This window comes from Danio rerio, chromosome 13 (genome assembly GCF_052040795.2).
Source record: "Danio rerio strain M-AB ecotype USA chromosome 13, GRCz13ab, whole genome shotgun sequence".
Classification (NCBI taxonomy): Eukaryota; Metazoa; Chordata; class Actinopteri; order Cypriniformes; family Danionidae; genus Danio; species Danio rerio.
The window spans coordinates 1,905,782-1,926,545 of NC_141033.1; the positions used below are offsets into that span (position 1 = coordinate 1,905,782).

The 20,764-nt window shown below is 37.0% G+C and overlaps 3 protein-coding genes across 28 annotated transcripts in view; 1 reads left to right on the forward strand and 2 right to left on the reverse strand.

The window, feature by feature from the left end:
• Positions 1–20,764, reverse strand: part of lrrc1 (leucine rich repeat containing 1) — a 593,918-nt gene that overhangs the window by 263,429 nt on the left and 309,725 nt on the right. The window lies entirely within an intron of this gene.
• hmgcll1 (3-hydroxymethyl-3-methylglutaryl-CoA lyase like 1) overlaps positions 1–20,764 on the forward strand; it is a 238,908-nt gene that overhangs the window by 53,675 nt on the left and 164,469 nt on the right. For 2 of the 26 annotated variants that reach the window (XR_015505370.1, XM_087278419.1), the window contains exon 11: positions 20,589–20,670. The exons of the other annotated variants lie outside the window; for them this stretch is intronic. Coding sequence is in view for 1 of the 2 variants with exons in the window: in XM_087278419.1 (XP_087134545.1) it covers positions 20,589–20,670 (82 nt within the window). In the remaining variant the exon portion in view is untranslated. The remainder of the gene's footprint in view (positions 1–20,588; positions 20,671–20,764) is intronic. 26 annotated transcript variants of the gene reach the window in all.
• gfral (GDNF family receptor alpha like) lies at positions 1,009–20,764 on the reverse strand. The gene is made up of 9 exons (XM_087278959.1): positions 20,623–20,764; positions 17,864–18,001; positions 10,917–11,069; positions 9,642–9,686; positions 9,056–9,377; positions 4,635–4,882; positions 2,590–2,784; positions 2,134–2,218; positions 1,009–1,857 (listed from the first exon to the last, which is right to left on the reverse strand). Exons 1-9 carry the CDS (start codon positions 20,651–20,653, stop codon positions 1,773–1,775), a joined length of 1,302 nt encoding a protein of 433 aa, XP_087135085.1. The 5' UTR covers positions 20,654–20,764; the 3' UTR covers positions 1,009–1,772.

The window sequence follows — 20,764 nt, forward strand, 5'->3', positions numbered from 1 at the left end:
ACCAGTACACTGAATAGAATAATTCATTGGACTTATACTCAATTTATTTTAAAGGTAAGTGGTTGCAAACAGCCTAACATAATAAGTTAAACAATACTAAATTTAATTTGTTTGTTTAAATTCAGCCCGTATGAAGCATTTGCACAACTTACCTTAACAAAATAGAGTAAATCGGATGAATCTTTTCAGTGATTAAAGAATAAATACAAAAGTAGTAAACAATTATCTGCTTTAATGCATGTTGCTTATTTTACTTTCAATTATTATTTGAAACTCGTTGCTCTTTCAAACGTCTTTAAATCACAATAAAGCTTATTTTGGACTCTCTTCTAAAGCACAGTGTAAAGGAAAAATAAAATCTGCCTTTTTTCCCTTGTAAAACAGTTTAAATCTCACAAATCTTGCTTTCCCACTACTGCAGCCAAATTCAGTATATTTACACTGTGTAATGCTTTTCTAAGTTATATATTTTTGTCTTATTTTTAGTGCAAATATCTGAAATTTATTTATTTATTCATTTATTTTATTTATCAATGTATTATTTATTTATATTTATTATTTATTTATTTTATTTATTTGGACAAGCATAAAATATTGTCTTTTTTTAACAAAAAAATGCATCAAAATGAAGTCAGTTTTTCCTTAAGACAATAATCTGCCATGGGGTAGACAAAATAATCATGTTTTTCATTTTGGCAATATATTATTTTTCTTACCTCATTGGCAGATTGTTGTGCTTTTTGATTTAAGAGTTGTTAGATATTTGGACTAGAAATAAAACAAAAACTCTATAAAATCTAAAATTTAAGTGACTTTTTCCCCCCTCAGAATTCTGAGCTTACATCTTTAAATTCAGGCACTTTGCAATTATTTTCATCAGATCTTTTATTAGATTGCAATTCTGAGTTTGAATCATGCTTACAATTTATAAGTTGAAACACTCTAAGGGGAAAAGTCGTAACTGCAAGATATGAACAGTTCTAGGAACAAATAAAGATTGATCAAATGTATTATTTATGGTCACATTTATTATAACATTTATTTGGGGTGTTAATGCACAAAGGGGCAGCATACTGCATAATATTAACACACAATTAAAATTTGAGAACTAACTAAAATATGATTCTGGACCACAAAACTAATATGTCAAAATTAAGTAAATTCTTCCTTAAAACAAGCAAAATAATGAAATTATCTTATGTCAAAAAAATAAATAAAATTGTTTGCTTACCCTATTGGCAGATGGAAGGTTAAACTCATTTAATTATGACATGGTATTTATTAAATTGAAACAATATGTTTTGCTTGTGAAAAAGTTGCTTCTTTATTTAAGAATTAATATTAAGATATTTGGACTAGCAACATATTTTTGCCGTGTACATCACATAAAAGTTGAATAAACAAGCTTTCCACTGATACATGGTTTGTCAGGATGGACAATATTTAAATATTAAATATTTATTCAAATTAAAATCTGAAATTGGAGAGAGAAAATTACCTTTAAAGCTCTCTAAATAAAGTTCTCAGCAAAGCACATTACTAAAAATAAGAGTAAAATAAAAAAATGATATATTTAAAGTATAAAAAAAATAAATAAAAAAAACAAGAAAAAAAAGATACAATAAATATTGAACACAATGTTTACATAATATTCTATTAATTTTTGGCATTAAACAAAAAAATCCCTAATTATACAATGGGTTTTGTGGTCCAGATTCATAAATGTGCAAATCAGAAATGTCTTTGATGAAGCCAGAGTTTTATCAAATGGCTCAAATAATGACCGATGACAACATCATCAGAGACTTTGACTGCTGGTCCTCGAACGTTGGTTTACCAGCAGCCTGGTGAATCCTCCTAAAAGCATGTCAAACAGAAAACAATTGCTCATTATGTAATAATCAAAAACTAAAATCTGCATTATTTGGTGTGAATTAAACCAGTGTTTCTCAACCACGTTCCTGGAGGAGCACCAGCTCTGCACGTTTACCATGTATCCTTCACAAAACCCACTAGATTCAGATCAGAGCTGTAATGGGTGTGACAGACAAAGCAGACATGCAAAACATGCAGTGTGGCTGATCCTCCGTGTACATGGTTGAGAAACACTCCATTAAAACACCGATAACTCACCTTACTCTGTGTAAAACAAGGCTGACTATAAACAAAACCAGCACCATTAATGCAGAGATGTATATCAGGAGGTACAGCAGCTGATCTGGGATAAAAACGATAATTTGTTTAATTACAGCAGATGACAAAACACTCAAAACATTACATTACTTATCTTAATTGAGCTGAAACAACACAATTCTTGAGGTTTTCTTTGCGACAACTTAATTGCTTTATGTTCAGTCCACTTTCTATTAGGGGACTTAATTCATTAATGTTTCCCCAACACTAATTGATTAGGTTAACATAATTGTTTAGACAAATTTAAGTGGACTGAACATAAAACAATTGAGTTGTCCACCTAAAAACCTCAAGATTTGTGTTGTTTCAGCTCATTTTAGATAGTTAGTTTGAACAAGCATCCATAATCATTTTACGTTCAAGCTAAAAATCCCACATTTCGATGAATGGACTCACCACTCAACAGCTTCTGCTGGACGTGTGATTCATTGGTTTCTTGCTGTCCGTTGCTTGAGTCATTGGACTGTCCATGTATGAGATTTGCTCCATCTATCCGTTGCTGATCAGGGCTCGGTTCATTGCTAGGTTGTTGTTGTGTGTTTGGTTCATGAGGTTTTCCATGTAGTAAACTGTCTTTTCTCCTTGAGCGCTCTATGATTTATCACAGTGAACACATTAATCACAATGAGAATATTCCAGCAGTAACACAAGCAGAAATCAAACACACAGATGTTAAAGTCTGTGTGAAATCAAAGATTATGTTGTGTTTATTTTGCTAGCTCACATTGCTAGATTTAAAGGGAACAATGAATCCGTGCAAGTTGATTGGTAATCTACAATCTTTAGTGTGAGCATCTGCTTCTGGATTGGCTCTTATTCTGTTGACGTCAGTTTGACACAGCCACAGTATTATTAACCACACTCTTCTTACTGTTCGTTTGCTATCAGGGAATGATGCGCATAAAAGTAAGCCCCGCCCTCTACTTATCATTATGTTACAATTGTGAGTAAATCAACATACTGAAACAAAAGCCTCAGCAACTTCTGTTTCATGCAGACTTTAAAAACACAATGAAATGGAAGTTAACTAAAGGACTGATTGCGCCTCCCTAAAGGAATGAGACCCAGCCCTAAAGGAATGATAGTCCCGGCCCAAAGGACGGATAGCCCAGCACTAAAGGAATGACAGTCCCATTCTAAAGGACTGATAGTCCCGCCTTACAAAACTGATAGCTTCACCCTAAAGGACTGATAGTCCCGCCTTAAAGGACTGTTAGCCCCTCCCTAAATACTAATAGGCCCGACCTATAAGAATGACAGTCCCGTCCTAATGGAATGATAGTCCCGCTCTAAAGCAATGATAGTCCCACCCTAAAGGACTGATAGCCCCTCCCTAAATACTGATAGCCCCTCCCTAAAGGAATGAAGGCTCGCCCTAAAGGAATGATAGCCCCTCCCTAAATACTTATAGCCCTGACCCTAAAGGACTGACAGTCCCGCCCTACAGAACTGATAGTCCCACCCTAATGGAATGATCACCCCGTCCTAAAGGACTGATAGCCCCACCCTAAAGCAATGATATTCCCTCCTTAAAAGACTGATAGCCCCACCCTAAAGCAATGATATTCCCTCCTTAAAAGACTGATAGCCCCACCCTAAAGCAATGATATTCCCTCCTTAAAGGACTGATAGCCCCTCCCTAAATACTGATGGCCCTGCCCTAAAGGAATGACAGTCTCGTCCTAATGGAATGACAGTCTCGCCCTAAAGAAATGATAGTCCCGCCTTAAAGGAATGACAGCCCCACCCTATAGCAATGATAGTCCCACCCTAAAGGACTGATAGTCCCGCCCTAAATTACTGATAGACCCTCCCTAAATACTGATAGCCCCGCCCTAAAGGATTGACAGTACCATCCTATTGGAATGATAGTCCCGCCCTAAAGGAATGATAGTTCCGCCCTAAAGGAATGATAGTCCTACCCTAAAAGACTGATAGCCCCGCCCCAAATGGCTAATAGTCCTGCCCTAAAGGTCTGATAGCCCTGCCTAAAGGACTAATAGTCCCACCTTAAATGACTGATAGCCTCACCCTAACTGACTGATAGCCCCACCCTAAAGGACTAATATCCCCACCCTAAATGACTGATAGCCCCACCCTAAAGGACTAGTAACCCCACCCTAAATGACAGATAGCCCCACCCTAAAGGACTGATAGCCCCGCCCGAAAAGACTAATAGCCCCACCCTAAATAACTGATAGCCCCGCCCTAAAGGCATTTCATGTGACCAGAAGTTAAGAAAACTCTTTGAGTGGGAGGCAAGGTTATGGTGTTTGATTAAAAATGGAGGCAAGTTCATTTTTTCAAAATAATTGTATAAAGGAGCACAGACACATTGTTTATAACAAGCAGTATTATATTTACACTTATAAAAACAATAATAGTACATTTTGATTTCTTTCCAACTTTAAGCTAGCCAAAAACAATCCAAAAGTACTCACTGAAGAGGGACTTGTCTTGGAAAATTAGCTTCAGCTCATCACACTTATATTGGTGATGATGATGCAGTCCGGCACACGTGCATGGGTGATGCAGTACTGAACCCACTGTTTCCACAAATGCTGCCCTGCATTCGACGTCCTCCCCAAGAAAGAAGTCTGGGTCTAGGAGATACAGCCAGTCACTGGTGGAATCAAATGCAGATTCCTCCGCCTCAAAGCATTTGGACAGGAACCGGTTAAAAACCTGCCTGTGAATAATAATCATAAAAAAAAACAGCTGGTTTTAAACAGCGGCACCTTGGGAAGAATAAACTCTCTGACTGGCATGGATTTATTCAAAGCATGTTTAATTTGATATGACAGTTCTTATTATAATCTCGACTCCTGAAGGAATGCGTTATGTAAATAATAGAGATGCATGTTGCTCTTTCCAGAATGCATCTAAAGGATTTTCCATTCATTTTCTTTAAAGTGGATTGATATACAACACATGTATAATTCAAGTGAATTAAAATACTTTAATATGATAGGGAACATTTGATTATGGCTGTATTCGTTGTTTAAATCAGGGGTTCCCAAACTTTTCAGCCCGCGACCCCGAAAACAATAATGCCAGTGACTCGTGACCTCCACATTCCTTGGACGTGGTTATAAATAGGGCTGTGCGATTAATCCAAATCGAATCTCAATTGCGTATTAAAACGTTGCGATTAGCTAATATGACACATTATTCAACTTTCCTCACTCAGAGCAAATGCATGACTGCCGTCCACTGGCCATCTGGCAATTCTGGCAAATTCCAGAAGGGCCGGACCAATTTTTAAATGTGGGCCGGTCAGTTCATGTTTTTTTAATATGTACTGTTTTTAAGTGCAGACAGCTTTTATCTCTTGCTAGATGTGATGTTATGATGATCGTAATAAATAGTAATAAATGTTAAACATTTTGCCCAATCGGCAACTGCCTCCTGGTTTTAAGATGGGCCGACCCAATCCGAAGTTACCCGGACATAATCAAAATCTGGCAAGAATATCATATTATTTCACCATCTGTACACCAAAATAACTAGTGAATGTGCGTGTCCGTGGGTGGGGCTGTGTCGGTGTGGTAATGTGGGCTGGTGTGGGTACAGTGCCAGGGCTGAATTTTTGTCCCAGTCAGCCCCTGCTGCCGTCTGTGTGTGACAGTCTTACTAGCCAAATGAGTGAGCACACTTTCCTTCTGAAAAAACTGAAGCCTAAAGGCAAATAACAAACTGGCCAGCACATTCATCTCTTATCAGAAATGGCCATTTGAATAATAAAAATAATTCAAACAAAATATAATAATATTAATAATAATAATATGCCTGTGGATTCACTGCCCGTTTCCGGCCCGTGTCAATCGGGTCACATGCGGCAGCTGTAAGCGAGCCGACGCTGCCGCATCCGAGCCAAAATCGGGCCCGCGAGTAATGTGCTCTGCACAGTCTCTGGCGCGACTCAGTCTTCATATACCCTCAAATAAAACCTTTTGGTATTACACGGGTACTTACAACCATTTGAGTTGATATACCAGCAAATGCAGTCTATAATGTAAACAAAGCGTAGGCACTGCGTTTAACCTTTGAATAAAATGCAAACAGCACATATCCTATAACAAAAACAATCAAACAAAGGACAAAATGAATAATAATAAACGTATATTGATTGCAAGAAACAAACAATACCAAAAATGAACAAATTATTTTGTAGTGCACAAGAACGTCAATATACAAACAATAAACCTGACCTCCTTGCTTGTTTGGATCGGATTTTTGTCTGTCTGTTCTTCATCGTCCACTGCATCACTTGCTCTTTTTCCTCACCCTTATTATTAATATCACAACTATTTGGCCGTTTAAAGAAACCTCTCACACTCAGCTGCTGTGACATTTTGCAACTGTACACATCGGTGACAAACATAGATATATACACTAGATATCGCATAGGGACCCTCAGCATGCGTCAATAGCGCCGCCACATTGGTACAGTGCTCCCAGGACAAACGTCATTCAACCGCACTAGTCAAGACAGTGTTATTACGTAAAGATGCGGGACTTTAGTGCTGTCTACGGGTGTAGTAACGAGCAAACATAGAAAACAAAGCACAAAGGCAGAACATTTCATAGGTAATATTAACTTTTTTTCTGTTTTTGTCGTTATTGATGATAACAGTCACTTACTGCATTCACCATACGGCAATGCAGCTCCAACTCGCACTAAACACTCGGCTTATGCTAGTTTTGTTGAATAAAATCAGCAAAAAATGCAAAAGAAATATGACAACGAGATGCTGCTCTGCCAGAAACTTGTATTATTGTCGACTAACGTTAGTGAACGAGTCGTTCGGGGGATTCATTCACAAACGAATCGCTCCCTCAGTCAGTATGAGCAGTGAAAGCAGGAGAGGAGCTGTGTTTCAGGACATGATTAGATCAGATTTAACAGGGAGGGTGAATAGTACATTTCTGTTCACACAAACACAAGCTTTTTGTCAGGAATGCCCGTGCGGTCACTGATCCATCAATGTAGAAAAGTGATGTAAAATTATAAGTTTCGTAATTAGAAAAAAAAATTACACACTAACATCCAGGAAAACTCCCGATCATAGATATATGTGTATATGTGTATATCTCTGGCTTTGGATGGCCACAGTCCTCCACTGTACCTTGGTCCCGCATTCATTTCAAAGGAGCACTACCCTGTAGCAAGATGGCGGCGCTATTGACGCATTCCGTCCAATAGACAACAATAGGCCAGGCGACATCTAATGTATATATATCTATGGGTGACAAAGAGGAGACAAAACAAGGGCAATCGCCATCATCTGGACAGGAGTGGGAATTACAGTTATCTGCAAATTACAATAGATCCCCCTTAGCGTAATCCGTCAAAATGATGGATCACCTTCAGATTTTTCCGTCACTGCTGGAAAAAATCTGTCAATGACAGAAAATATTCGGTTAACGCGACCTTCGGTTAATGCGACCTCTGATATATATATATATATAAATGGTTCCTACCAATGGCCAGTGCAAACCTACGCCCTTGCTAAAATGTCAACTAAAAGTACTGCCAGTGACACTCAATCTATTATCAAGCAACAGCAAAGTACAATTTCAGAGTTGTTTGCTAATATAAGTATAACCAACACAATCTCACGGCAATTCGTAACTTTTTCATTTAGTGGCTAATTCGTATGAATTCGTACGATCTAATTCGTACAATTTAGTACAATTTGCTTATCCCCCAATGACGGTTGGGGTTAGGGGTGGGGTTAGGTGCCACGCCTCCTTTTTAAAATCGTATCATTTCTTACGAATGAAATCGTACGAATTCGTACGAATTAGCCACTAAACTGGCAAAACGTAAAATACTTACGTTTTCTCGTGAGATCAGGCTGGTATAACGGTCTGCAGCATCATCTAGTTAGTACGGAGCCGTTTTGACTGGAGCAGTGATGTTCATGACGCGTCCAAGCATTTATATCTCAAAATTAACATTATTTTTCTTACAAATGCTACAAACAAACACGGCCAAAAAACTGTTTCCCCGCTACTCCTGCCAGCTGATCACCCATCACCTGTGAGCCCTTACGTAAGCAGGTGAGCTGACGTGACGTATAGGTGGAGTCAATCTATATCACTAAACCACTCGATCAGTGACACAGAATAATACTTTATAATATTATTAATCTTATTCAATCCTTCAACAAATAAACAAATAAAATATAAATTTATATAAATATCTCAAATGGCTCCAACAATAAGGTAATATCTTTTAAGTTCCTTTTTTTTTAGCACTCACTGCATTTTAGCAGTAAGAAGCTCCAATACAAAATATTGAATTATTGACTTGACTACTAATTTAATTTGCAAATCAAATCGAAATCGCAATCTGTCAACAAAAAAAATTAAAATAAATCGCAATTAGATTTTTTTCCCCGAATCGCACAGAATATAAACACATAAATGCATATACAAATGTTACACACACAATAATGGACTTATATAAACACAAGCATATTGACAACACAAAAAAGTGCCACAGTCTAACAACCATATTAAATTCGGTTGCGCTGGTCTAAAAAAATAGCAGCAAATCGTGCCAAACACGTCTTGCACCTAATTGCACCGGGTGTATGATAGTGTCCATTAACTTGTTTTTAAGATCCCCTGAAGTAACTTGAAATCTGCAGCTTTGTTGATATGTGACATCATTGATTAGCTCCTCCCCCTTTTTAAAAAGAGCCAATAGCATCACAGTCTAGCAATTTACCAAGTCAAGTACTGGACTGTCATCTGAGGCTTGTGGACCCTGCTGTACTATACTGCTCAGTGGAAACGAGCCAGTTCTTAGAATTTTTGTGTGCGGTTTTTGCTATAAGTTTTCAGTTCTAACCTGCACGAAGCATCCTCAAAGCAGCTGTCCAGCGCTTCCAAACAGGTCCAGGGTGTCTGCGTCTGCTCGCTCACACAGGATCCGTAGTGGATAAGAGCCTTCATCTCCTGGCATTGCTGGTCTTGTGCACCACATTCACAGAACACCAGTGTTTCAGCCACACTGTGAGGAAGAGCCGAGTAGAACTGCCGTATCGCCTCTGTGCACTGATTACATGAGGAAGCCTTGCACTCCTGGAGAAGCGGCACCATGGGCCTGTTACAGCTCTCCTCTCCAAGACAAGCTGCAATCTCCTCAAGACAAGGTCTGTCTGCGTGGAGTGCTGGAAGGACGGAGTACAATAAGGGATTACAGCATGCTCACAATTAAAGATGATGCACAGTGCTTTTAATTGTGCGTTTTTGACATAGTCTTAACTGAAATAGGAAGAGAGGGCGAGGCATACCCAATTTTCCTCCCCCCTCCCCCCCTTTTTTGGCTATGCAACCACACATAGGCTGCGCCGCATACGCGTGCACTTGATGCAGAAGTATAAATCAGCCTATAGGAGTAGGGGGTATAAAACAGAAATGGGATCGGGCCTTACCGTGTGCTTTGTGTTCACTGGCTTCAAGATGTTTGTTTTTTAGAGCTGGAAAGCAAGGGACAGTCCACAAAAACAAAAAGAAATCTGTCAGGATTTATTCTGATCCTCAAAATCCATTTTGCTAAACCTTCTTCTGTTCTTCTGAATTAAAGAAATGCCAAATTGAATTGATTGACAAGTGGTACATTTAGGTTGTTTCTTAGTTTCTTAGGAACTCTGACTATAAATAAAAAAGCCCTGCTGTCTGCTTTTATGATACTTTTATTCATTTGTCTTGGACTTAGTGCATTTATTCATCCGGGGTCACCACAGCGGAATGAACCGCCAACTTATCCAGCATATGTTTTACACAGCTGATGCCCTTCCAGCTGCTAGCCAGTAATGGGACTTAGCCATACACACTTATTCAAGCACATACACTTAAATTCCAATAAAGTATATAAATATATATATATTGTATAACAATAAAACTTTTTATTTAAATATTTCAAATTTATTTAAATATTATTGTGCATATATATATATATATATATATATATATATATATATATATATATATATATATATATATATACACACACACACACACACTCAGTTGAAGTCATAATTATTAGCCCCGTTTAGATTTTTTTCGATTCTTTTTTAAATATTTCCCAAATGATAATTGACAGAGTAAGGACTTTTTCACAGTATGTCTGATAATATTTTTTCTTCTAGAAAAAGTCTTATTTGTTTTGTTTCGGCTAGAATAAAAGCAGTTTTGAATTTTTTAAAAACTATTTTTGATAACAACACACATTATTGAATATAGACCTATGTGTGCGTTTCCTAATAGAAAATACATTTGCTTTTACAGTTGTAAAAGTTTTAAAAGAGTGGGGTCTAAATGATGTGTTTCATGTCGTAGAATAAACGTGAAAGTATAATGAGTTTGTGTTAACCATGCACATTATTTAAGCAATTTCAGCTAAATCCCATTCAAAAAACCCATTGACCCTGGGACAATGGAAGTGCTAACTCGCATCCGGGTTTCTGCATACAAATTGACATCATAGTTCCACTGTATTTAGGCCTATTGTGTAATAAATAAATAAAACACTACACTAATAAAAAAAGACCTGACTTGGCACATGTCTGGCATGTTTTAGGCTGAATGATGAGTCAGTATCATTGACTGGTAATCAACAGCATGTCACCGCTGCTGTCTGTAGGGCTGATCTTGCATTATTTATATGTTGATGATGTTTATTGTACAGTCTGTGTTGCATCATTTACCCCAGTGAGGCTGGCAGTGTGAATAGAGCTGTTGTAGAGTTCTGCAGGGCTCTGTCAGTGAACACACACAGCCCCGCAGTGCAGGTGATCCCTCGAGCATCATCTTGAGAGATCCGCTGCACCTCTCCACATTAGTCATACGGCAGGCGCCATCTTACACAGAGAAAAGAAAACAGTCCTTTAAAGTCATGAAACAGAAGTTAAGATTGGCCTTTTTCCCGTACCATGACGTATATCCACTTGAAATAGTCCTGAAATTAGAAAAAAAGTAGGACAGGGCTTGATATTGTCCTTTGGGGGAAAAAAAGTGGAGGAAGACTGACTAATGGATGAAAGCAAGACATGCATGATAGCTCCACCCTAAAGGGTTGATAGCCCCACTCTTAATTACTGATGGTCCCGCTTTAACGGACTAATAGCCCCGCCCTAAAGGACTGATAGTCCCGCCCTAAAGGACTAAAAGTATGGCTTTAAAGTATTGATAGTCCCACTCTAAAGCACTGATAGCCCCCTCCTAAAGGACTGATAACCCCGCCCTAACAGACAGATAGCCCCACCCTAAAGGACTGATAGCCCCGCCCTAACAAACAGATAGCCTTACCATAAAGAATTGTTAGCCCCGCCCGAAACTACTGCAAGCTCCACCCTAAAGGATTTATAGACCCACCCTAAACAAAGTAATAATCCCGCCCTAAAGGACTGATATCCCTGCCCTAAAGTACTGATAGCTCCGCCCTAAAGTAATTAGCCCCAACATAAAGGACTGAAAGCCCTGTCCTAAACTACTGATAGCTCCACCCTAAATGACTGATAACCCCGCCCTTACAGACAGATAGCCCCACCATAAAGGATTGATATCCACGCCCTAAACTACTGAAAGCTCCACCCTAAAGGATTGATAGACCCACCCTAAACAAAGTAATAATCCCGCCCTAAAGGACTGATATCCCTGCCCTGAAATACTGATAGCTCTGCCCTAAAGTAATTAGCCCCACCATAAAGGACTGAAAGCCCTGTCCTAAACTACTGATAGCTCCACCCTAAATGACTGATAACCCCGCCCTTACAGACAGATAGCCCCACCATAAAGGATTGATATCCCTGCCCTAAACTACTGAAAGCTCCGACCTAAAGGACTCATAGTCCCGCCCTAAAGGACTGATAGAATGGCTTTAAAGTATTGATAGGTCCACTCTAAAGGACTAATAGTCCTGCCTTAAACAAAGTAATAGTCCCGCCCTAAAGTACTGATAGCGCCGCCTAAAGAACTCATAGTCCCGCCCTGAAGTAATTATAGTCCTACCCTAAAGGATTGATAGTCCTGCACTAATAGACTGTTTTAAAGTACTTTTAGTCCCACCCTAAAGGACTGATAGCCCCATACAGACTGATAGCCCCACCATAAAGGACTGATAGCTCCGCCCTAAAGGACTGATAGTCCCACCCTAAAGTACTGATAGCTCCACCCTAAATGAGTGATAGTCCTGCCCTAGTCCCACCCTAAAGGACTAATAAGTCCTGCCATAAAGTACTGGTAGCTCCGCCCTAAAGGATTGATAGTCCCGCCCTAAAGAAATTATAGTCCCGCCCTAAAGCCAGATAACATGGCTTTAAAGTAATGATATTCCTGCTCTAAGGGATGGTTAGCCTATCTCTAACTAATAACCCCACCCTAAAGGACTGACTTTTCCAGCCTACATTAATGATAGCTCTGCCCTAAAGGACTGATGGCCTCAACCTAAAGGGAAGGTTATAGTATTTGATGAAAGATTATGGAGGCAAACGAATTTGTACAAAATAATGAAGTGCACTGATACATTGTTAATAACAAGCGCTAGTGTTCAGTGTGAATGAGTACACCCCCTTTGGAAATCTGAATGTTAGTAAATATGTTAACTTACACTAATGAATAAATCCTCATTGTAAGGTGTGACCAAGTACAGTCATAACAGTGAGCCCTACGTTTTCTGCTGACAGGAGTTTCTAATGATTTATTAAAAATGACAACTGTCCAAACAAATTAGGTATGCGTTGTTTAGACATAACTAACGGGAAATAATCTGATTTATTAATGAAGTTCTGTAAAAGTGGTTGACTGACATTGTCAGGTTATTGGTTCACATGTAAACCGGAACAACAGGTTATGATAAGCTCTTTTTTCTGTGCATTATCAACATATTGATGTGCATGAAACACTGCGACATGAGCGGACAGTCTGCTGTCAATGTCTTCATTAATTTTAATAGCTTCTGATTAATTCCTGCTGGAGGCTATGTATGCAGTGTTGACCGTTTATTATGTTTATGTTTTGAGATATACATTCATTTTTTCCTTTTCTTTCGGCTCAGTCTCTTATTTATCAGGAGTGGCCACAGCGGAATGAACCAGCAACTATTCCAGCATTTGTTTTACTCAGCAAATGCCCTTTCAGCTGCAACCCAGCATTGGAAAACACCCATACACTCTACCATTCACACAACACTAATACAAAACATAATTTGGGAAATATTTAAAAAAGAAAAATTAAAGGGGGGCTAATAATTCTGACTTCAACTATTTATATATATATATATATATATATATATATATATATATATATATATATATATATATATATATATATATATATATATATATATATATATATATGTAAAGGTCATTTGATTATATTGACAGTCTAATTTGTAATCAATATGGTCACAAAACCATTATGTCATGTGTTGTTGCATGTGTATATTCTGGGGAATAGTCAAACAGAGTCAAAATTAACAAATAAAAATATAAAATTTTACTTTATTATATTTTATTTTATGCCAAAAAATATTATATACAGATTGAGCTTCATGGGGATATTTTGTAAATCCATTCATTCATTCATTCGTTCATTCATTTATTCATTCATTCATTCATTCATTCTCTTTCGGCTCAGTCTCTTATTTATCAGGGGTCGCCACAGCGGAACGAACCACCAACTATTCCAGCATCTGTTTTACACAGCAAATGCCCTTCCAGCTGCAACCCAGCACTGGAAAACACCCATACACTCTCCCATTCGTGCACACACTGATACACTACGACCAATTTAGTTTATTCACTTCCCCTATAGCTCATGTGTTTGGACTGTGGGGGAACACCCGGAAGGAACCCATGCCAACACTGGGAGAACATGCAAACACAGAAATGCCAACATGGCCCAGCAGCCAATTAAAAACAAAAGGGGCCAATAATATTGTCCTAAAAATTGCTTTTAAAAATTAAAAACTGCTTTTATTTCAGCCAAACTAAAACAAATAATGTGGCCTTTTTGATTTCCGAAACCTCATTATTAAATTCAGAAGCAAAAATGCATCAACATTGCAGTCAATATCGCATGTGAATATGGACTGATGATCTCATATATTGCTTTGCCTGAGGCGAGTACATATTTTTTCTCTCAGGTTTCATTCAGTTTTGCCTCGGGCTCTGGATATACAGACGGTCTCGGCGTGAGCTGCAGGTTATTACTCTTTAATCCGCTTACTGTACAACTGTGTGATGGCGGAGGAAACTAAGACTGACAGATCAATGTAAGTTAGTGTGGTTAGCACTTTCAGCTCACACCAAGAAGGTCACTGGTTCGAATCCAGTTGGTTATCTGTGTGGAGTTTGCATGTTCTCCCCATGTTGGCGTGGGTTTCCTCTGGATGCTCCGGTTTCCCCCACAGTCCAAACACAATGCACTATGGGGGAATTGATGAACTAAATTGGCCGTAGTGTACAGTATGAGTGTATGGGTGTTTCGCAGTACTGGGTTGTGTAAATCATATGCTGGAATAGTTGGCGGTTCATTCCGCTGTGGCAACCTCTGAAATAGAGACTGAGCCACAGGAAAATGAATGAATGAGTTGTTTTAGCGTCTATTTTTGTTTCAGTTTTAGGTAAATGCTGAAGACATTGTCATTTAAATGTCTTAATAACACGCTGGTAATAAGCATATTAATACTTAAACTAAAGTGTTACCAAAAGCTTTCAACAAAGGGGTTTCTTTTATGGTTTTAGGCTTTAGATTAGTGTAATATTAATTCTTAAAGCACACTAGAGTATGTTTCTGCACGTACCGTATTTCTAAAAGTCAACAACAGCCTTCATATGACAAGCCTCTTCATTTTTAATGCCTTGACTGAATCAACTTTGAGTCCGGAAGTCAAACAGTTTTTAATTTTTAATTTTATTTAGTTGTGGGTGACGCAGCCTGTTATTAACCCCCAGACAACCTCAAATGATTTTTTCGGTCACATGATCTGTGCGGACAAAAAAAAACATGAGCGTAATGGTGGCTACACATGGGATCTCTATAGAAGCGCATCACAATCTGCTCATATTTCCATCTGTTTCAAACTACAACTGTTTGTATCCCATATCAATACAAATATATGATCACAAACTGAAAATTGTGTGCAATTGTGCAATCGCAGACATGTTTTTAGTCATTTAAAACCCTCGTGTTCTTCTCAGAGTTAGAATTTTGCAATATTTACATTTATCTTGTGGAAATCCCCTATTGATTCAGTAATTGGTGGCGTGTTATAGAGCGTTTGTGTCTGCTTTTAAATTTGCCGTTTGGTTTCTTTGGCTTTGATTTGTATTCGCTTGTCTAGAAAATCTATTAGTTCGCTTCTGCTAGTTATACATTGACTTTGCATTTTAGATTGTACTTTAATTGCACTTAACCTGCAAATTAGAATGGAGATGGTATAGAAAGCACACAAAGGTACTCACATTTATAGAGTAGGTACCATAGATTGTTACAACCCAGGCTCATTGGGGATATGTACCCAGGTCTACATTTCTGGGGACAGCGAAATACGTAAGTGTAGGTACAGTTTTAGTCAGAATAATTATTCCCCAATTTATTTATTTATTCTTTTTTAAATATTTCACAAATTATGTTTAACAGAGACATTTTCACAGTGTGTCTGATAATATTTTGTCTTCTGAAGAAAGTCTTATTTGTTTTATTTCGGCTAAAATAAAAGCAGTTTTTAATTTTTAAAAGCCATTTTAAGGTCAAAACTATTAGCCCCTTTAAGCTATTTTCCCCCCAATAATCCCCAGAACAAACCATCGTTATACATTAACTTGCCTAACTACCCTAACCTGCCTAGTTAACCTAATTACCCTAGTGAAGCCTTTAAATGTCACTTTAAGCTGAATACTAGTGTCTTGAAGAATATCTAGTCTAATATTATGTGCTGTCATCATGGCAAAAAGAAAATAAATCAGTTATTAGAAATGAGTTATTAAAGCTATTATGATTAGAAATGTGTTGAGAAAAAAACCAGCTCTCAGTTGAACAGAAATTGGGGAAAAAAATAAAAAAGGGGGAAAATAACTCTGACTTCAACTGTACGTCTGCTTGCAGTTTTAGTTTTTGCAAATCCTCTAGAGGCCGCTGTGAATGCTTTTTGATGATCTCAAATTTCTCTTGCATGTTCTGTTCTCGCATAAATCCTCTAGAGGGCGCAATATACATTTCAGCCGACCCCCTTCCCACCCCCTTCCTTAAATCCAACCAATAGTGTTTTCTAAAGCAATCTAGAAAAAAGAAAAGCTGTCGCGATCTTGTGATTTTTACCATGCCTTCAGCTTGTTGTTTATTTATTTATTATTTTTTATTTACATGCTTTCTGGAATTATTCTACCCTGGGGTCTGTTCTTCGTACGTGGATTACTCAGTTAGCTGGATTTGGATGTTGACGATTTGACACGATCCAGGATCGTTTCGTTCTTCAAAACTGATCCGAGAGTTGTTGTCATAGCAACAGTTCTGGTAGCTTAAACCCGGTCAGAAGCAGGTTCAATTCACATAAACAGGATTATATATATATATATATATATATATATATATATATATATATATATATATATATATATATATATATATATATATAAGTTATAGCTATTAACAAAATAAATAAAGATATATATATATATATATATATATATATATATATATATATATATATATATATATATCTTTATTTATTTTGTTAATAGCTATAACTTATATGCAATATAAATTATGCAATCTGCACCCCCGAAATTCAGTTCACAGACTGCCACCTGGTGGTGCAAAGGGAAAACTTATTAATATGAACTTTTTAAAACGCTTTAGTACAATTTAAGTATGAAAATAGAAACAATATGTGACTTTTTAAAAATCAAAAATACATTTATGCAGTCATAAACATGTTTTGACAGTTAATATGACGGTGATTTGATTCTTCACAAAAGTTGCAGACATTCATCCAGACATTTTAATCTGATTCACGAACTTGTTTGAAGAACCAAATCAGCCAGAGATCAGTTATCAAGATTAAAAGATTCAGAATCTGCCAAATCATTTTAGATCATTTAAGCGAGGTACGAAGAACGGAACCCTGGACTCAAACCCCATCGTCGCAGTCAACTCCACTACACATCCCAAGACAACCCCAGAAAAGCCATTCAGAAGCGGGCAGCGGTAGCATGAAATGGAACAGAAGCAGTCAGTGGCATCATACCGCCCCGTAGCGTTCATTTTACTGATGAAATGGAGCCAGATGTACCTCTGGGTATATATTTCACGGTCTCCAGAAATGTAGACAGGCATATGTATTCACAAGGAGCCTCTGTTGGATTGTTATCAGTCAAGGATGCTAACATCTTGCACAAATCCATTTCTCCTCTCTGGCTGTTCTTTCTATGAGGGAATCCTACAGAAGCACAGCCTAGATGTGATGCTAAATCTTAATGCAAAACAATTATGCAGCTTTTTGGCAAAAAAACAAAAAAAAGGCAAATCCCTCAGCCCGTGACTCGGCGGTCAGCAGGAGATAGTAATGTTTTGATTGTTACCAATATTGGTTGAGATGTGAGAACTTTTAATTAAACATCCGCATGGGATCATGGGCGATGGGATCTGATACCTTTAAATTGGCAGGTCTGCCTGAGCGTGCTCTGTTGACTCTTGCAGACGTGTGGGGAAACACAAGCGGCCATGTGTGAAATACAGTCTGAGCTTCTCGATGCATCAATGCAGACCAGCCCAAACAGCAAGTGAGACGCTGAAACACATTTACAACTGCCTCATTATCACATCACCTTTTAGTAAAGAAACACAAAATATACAGTTAAGGTTTCCCAGATGATGTTGAACAGATTCAGAAATATTTTTCACAGTATTTCCTGATAATAATCAGGAATAATAATCATTCAAAATAAACACCGTACATAATTAAAAACAGCTAAGGGTCATCTTTGTTATAACATCGCATTATATGTTATTTAAATGCACATATTTATTTCCATGTAACATCTCATTTGCTTCCACTCTGGAAGCAAAAAAGGAGGTAAAAAGTATAAATAATTTCTGAATATAATATAGTATTAATGTAAGTGGATTGAGCATAAATCAATCAATAATTGAGTTGTGTCAGCTCATTGTAAATAAGCAGCTTGAACAAAGTATATTTGGAGTATATTTGACCAAACATTTCTGGAGATCAGGGTATACACACACACACACACACACACACACACACACACACACACACACACACACACACACACACACACACACACACACACACACACACACACACACACACATCAACATAACAGTACAGAAGGATAATTTAATTAAGTGGAAATTAAAGTGAACAGTACACATTATTTAAGCTGTATACATTATTATATATATTATATATACAGTTGAAGTCAGAATTATTCGGCCACCTTTTAATTTTTTTCTTTTTTAAATATTTCCCAAATGATGTTTAACAGATTCAGGAAATTTTCACAGTATGTCTGATAATATTTTTTCTTTTGGAGAAAGTCTTATTTGTTTTATTTCAGCTAGAATAAAGGCAGTTTTTAATTTTTTTAAAAGTCATTTTTGGGACAATATTATTAGCCCCTATAAGGTATTTTTTTCTCGATAATCTACAGAACAAACCATCATTATACAATAACTTGCCTAATTACACTAACCTGTCTAGTTACCCTAATTACCCTAGTGAAGCCTTTAAATGTCACTTTAAGCTGTATAGAAGTGTCTTAAAGAATATCTAGTCTAATATTGTTTACTGTCATCATGACGAAGATAAAATAAATCAGTTATTAAAGATGAGTTATTAAAACTAGCATACTTGGAAATGTGTTGAAAAAAAATCTTCTCTTCATCAAACGGAAATAGGGGAAAAAATAAACAGGGGGGGCTAATAATTCAGGGGGGCTAATAATTCTGACTTCAACTGTATATGTTTATGTGCAGTTGCAATATTTAGAGTGTACTGTAAAAATGCTGGGTTTCACAATCGATTTGTGTTGGGAGAATATTAAGGAATTAAGTTAACTGAGTAAACTAGTTAGATTTTACAAATTTAAGTGGATTGAGCATAAAACAATTACGTTTTCCCTTAAAACATCAAGAATTGTGTTGTTTCAGCTCATTTTAAATAAGTAGTTTAAACAAATATTTTTGAGAGTATTTGACCCAGCATTTCAGGAGCTCAGGGTACACTGAAAAACAGATTTTTTTTGCAAAATTGTTGCAAGCAATTTATATGGGTTGAATTAAAAAAACAAAAACAAATCAAATTTGGCAAAACTTAATTTGTTTTAAATCAACCCAAATTGTTTACAACCACTTACTGTACCTTTAAAATTGTTAATCCAAGGAGTCATCTTTGAATATTTTTTTCAGTGCACATGCATACAGTTGAAGTCAGAATTATTCGCCCCCTTTTTATTTATTTTTTATTTTTATTTTGAATATTTCCCAAATAAAGTTTAACAGAGCAAGAGATTTTTCACAGTAAGTCTGATAATATTTTTTCTTCTGGAGAAAATCTCATTTGTTTTATTTCAGCTAGAATAAAAGCAGTTTTTAATTAAAAAAAAAAAACATTTTTGGGACAAAATTATTAGCCCCTTTAAGCTACATTTTTTTCATGATAACCTACAGAACAAACCACTGTTATGCAATGACTTGCCTAAATACCCTAACCTGCCTAGTTAACCTAATTAACCTAGTTAAGAATTTAAATGTCACTTTAAGCTGTATAGAAGTGTCTTGAAGAATATCAAGTAAAATATTATTTACTGTCATCATGGCAGAGATAAAATAAATCAGTTATTAGAGATGAGTTATTAAAACTATTATGATTAGAAATGTTCTGAAACAATCTTCCCTCCATTAAACAGAAATTGGGGAAAAAAATAAACAGGGGGGCTAACAATTCTGATTGAACTGTACAGACAAACATACATACTGCACTGTACATATCAACACGAGAAGACCGAAGGACATTTAGAGAAGTGGAAAATAAAGTAAACAATAAGGATTATGAAGTTATATATACACTCGGATAACTAAGTTTGCTGTTTGTTCAAACCTGAAACAACACAATTCTTGAGTTTTTTAGAGAGAACTTAATTGATTTATACTCAATCCACTGAAGTTCGTAAAAACTAAGTTGACTAAATCCCTTCATGTTGCCTCAATAAAAAACAGTTCTGTGGAACACAGCATTGTTTATTTACAGCATATACACATGTATGTGCAATATTCACAAGCTGTTTAAAGTCAGTTTAACCTAAGATTGCTGTTATTTAGCATAGAAATGTTGATTGATCATTTGTGTTTTAAAGTTTTAGTTCCCAATCATAGAGTCTCTGTACTCACCGAGGAGAATGGCGGCTCGTGTGGCCCTCATGTGCGCTGCTGGTGTTGGTCAGTGTTGTGAATGAATGAGCAGCTCCTCTACAGATGCTCTTCTACTCTCTTTACTGCGTCACTGTGATGATAATAATGAGCCAATAATCCT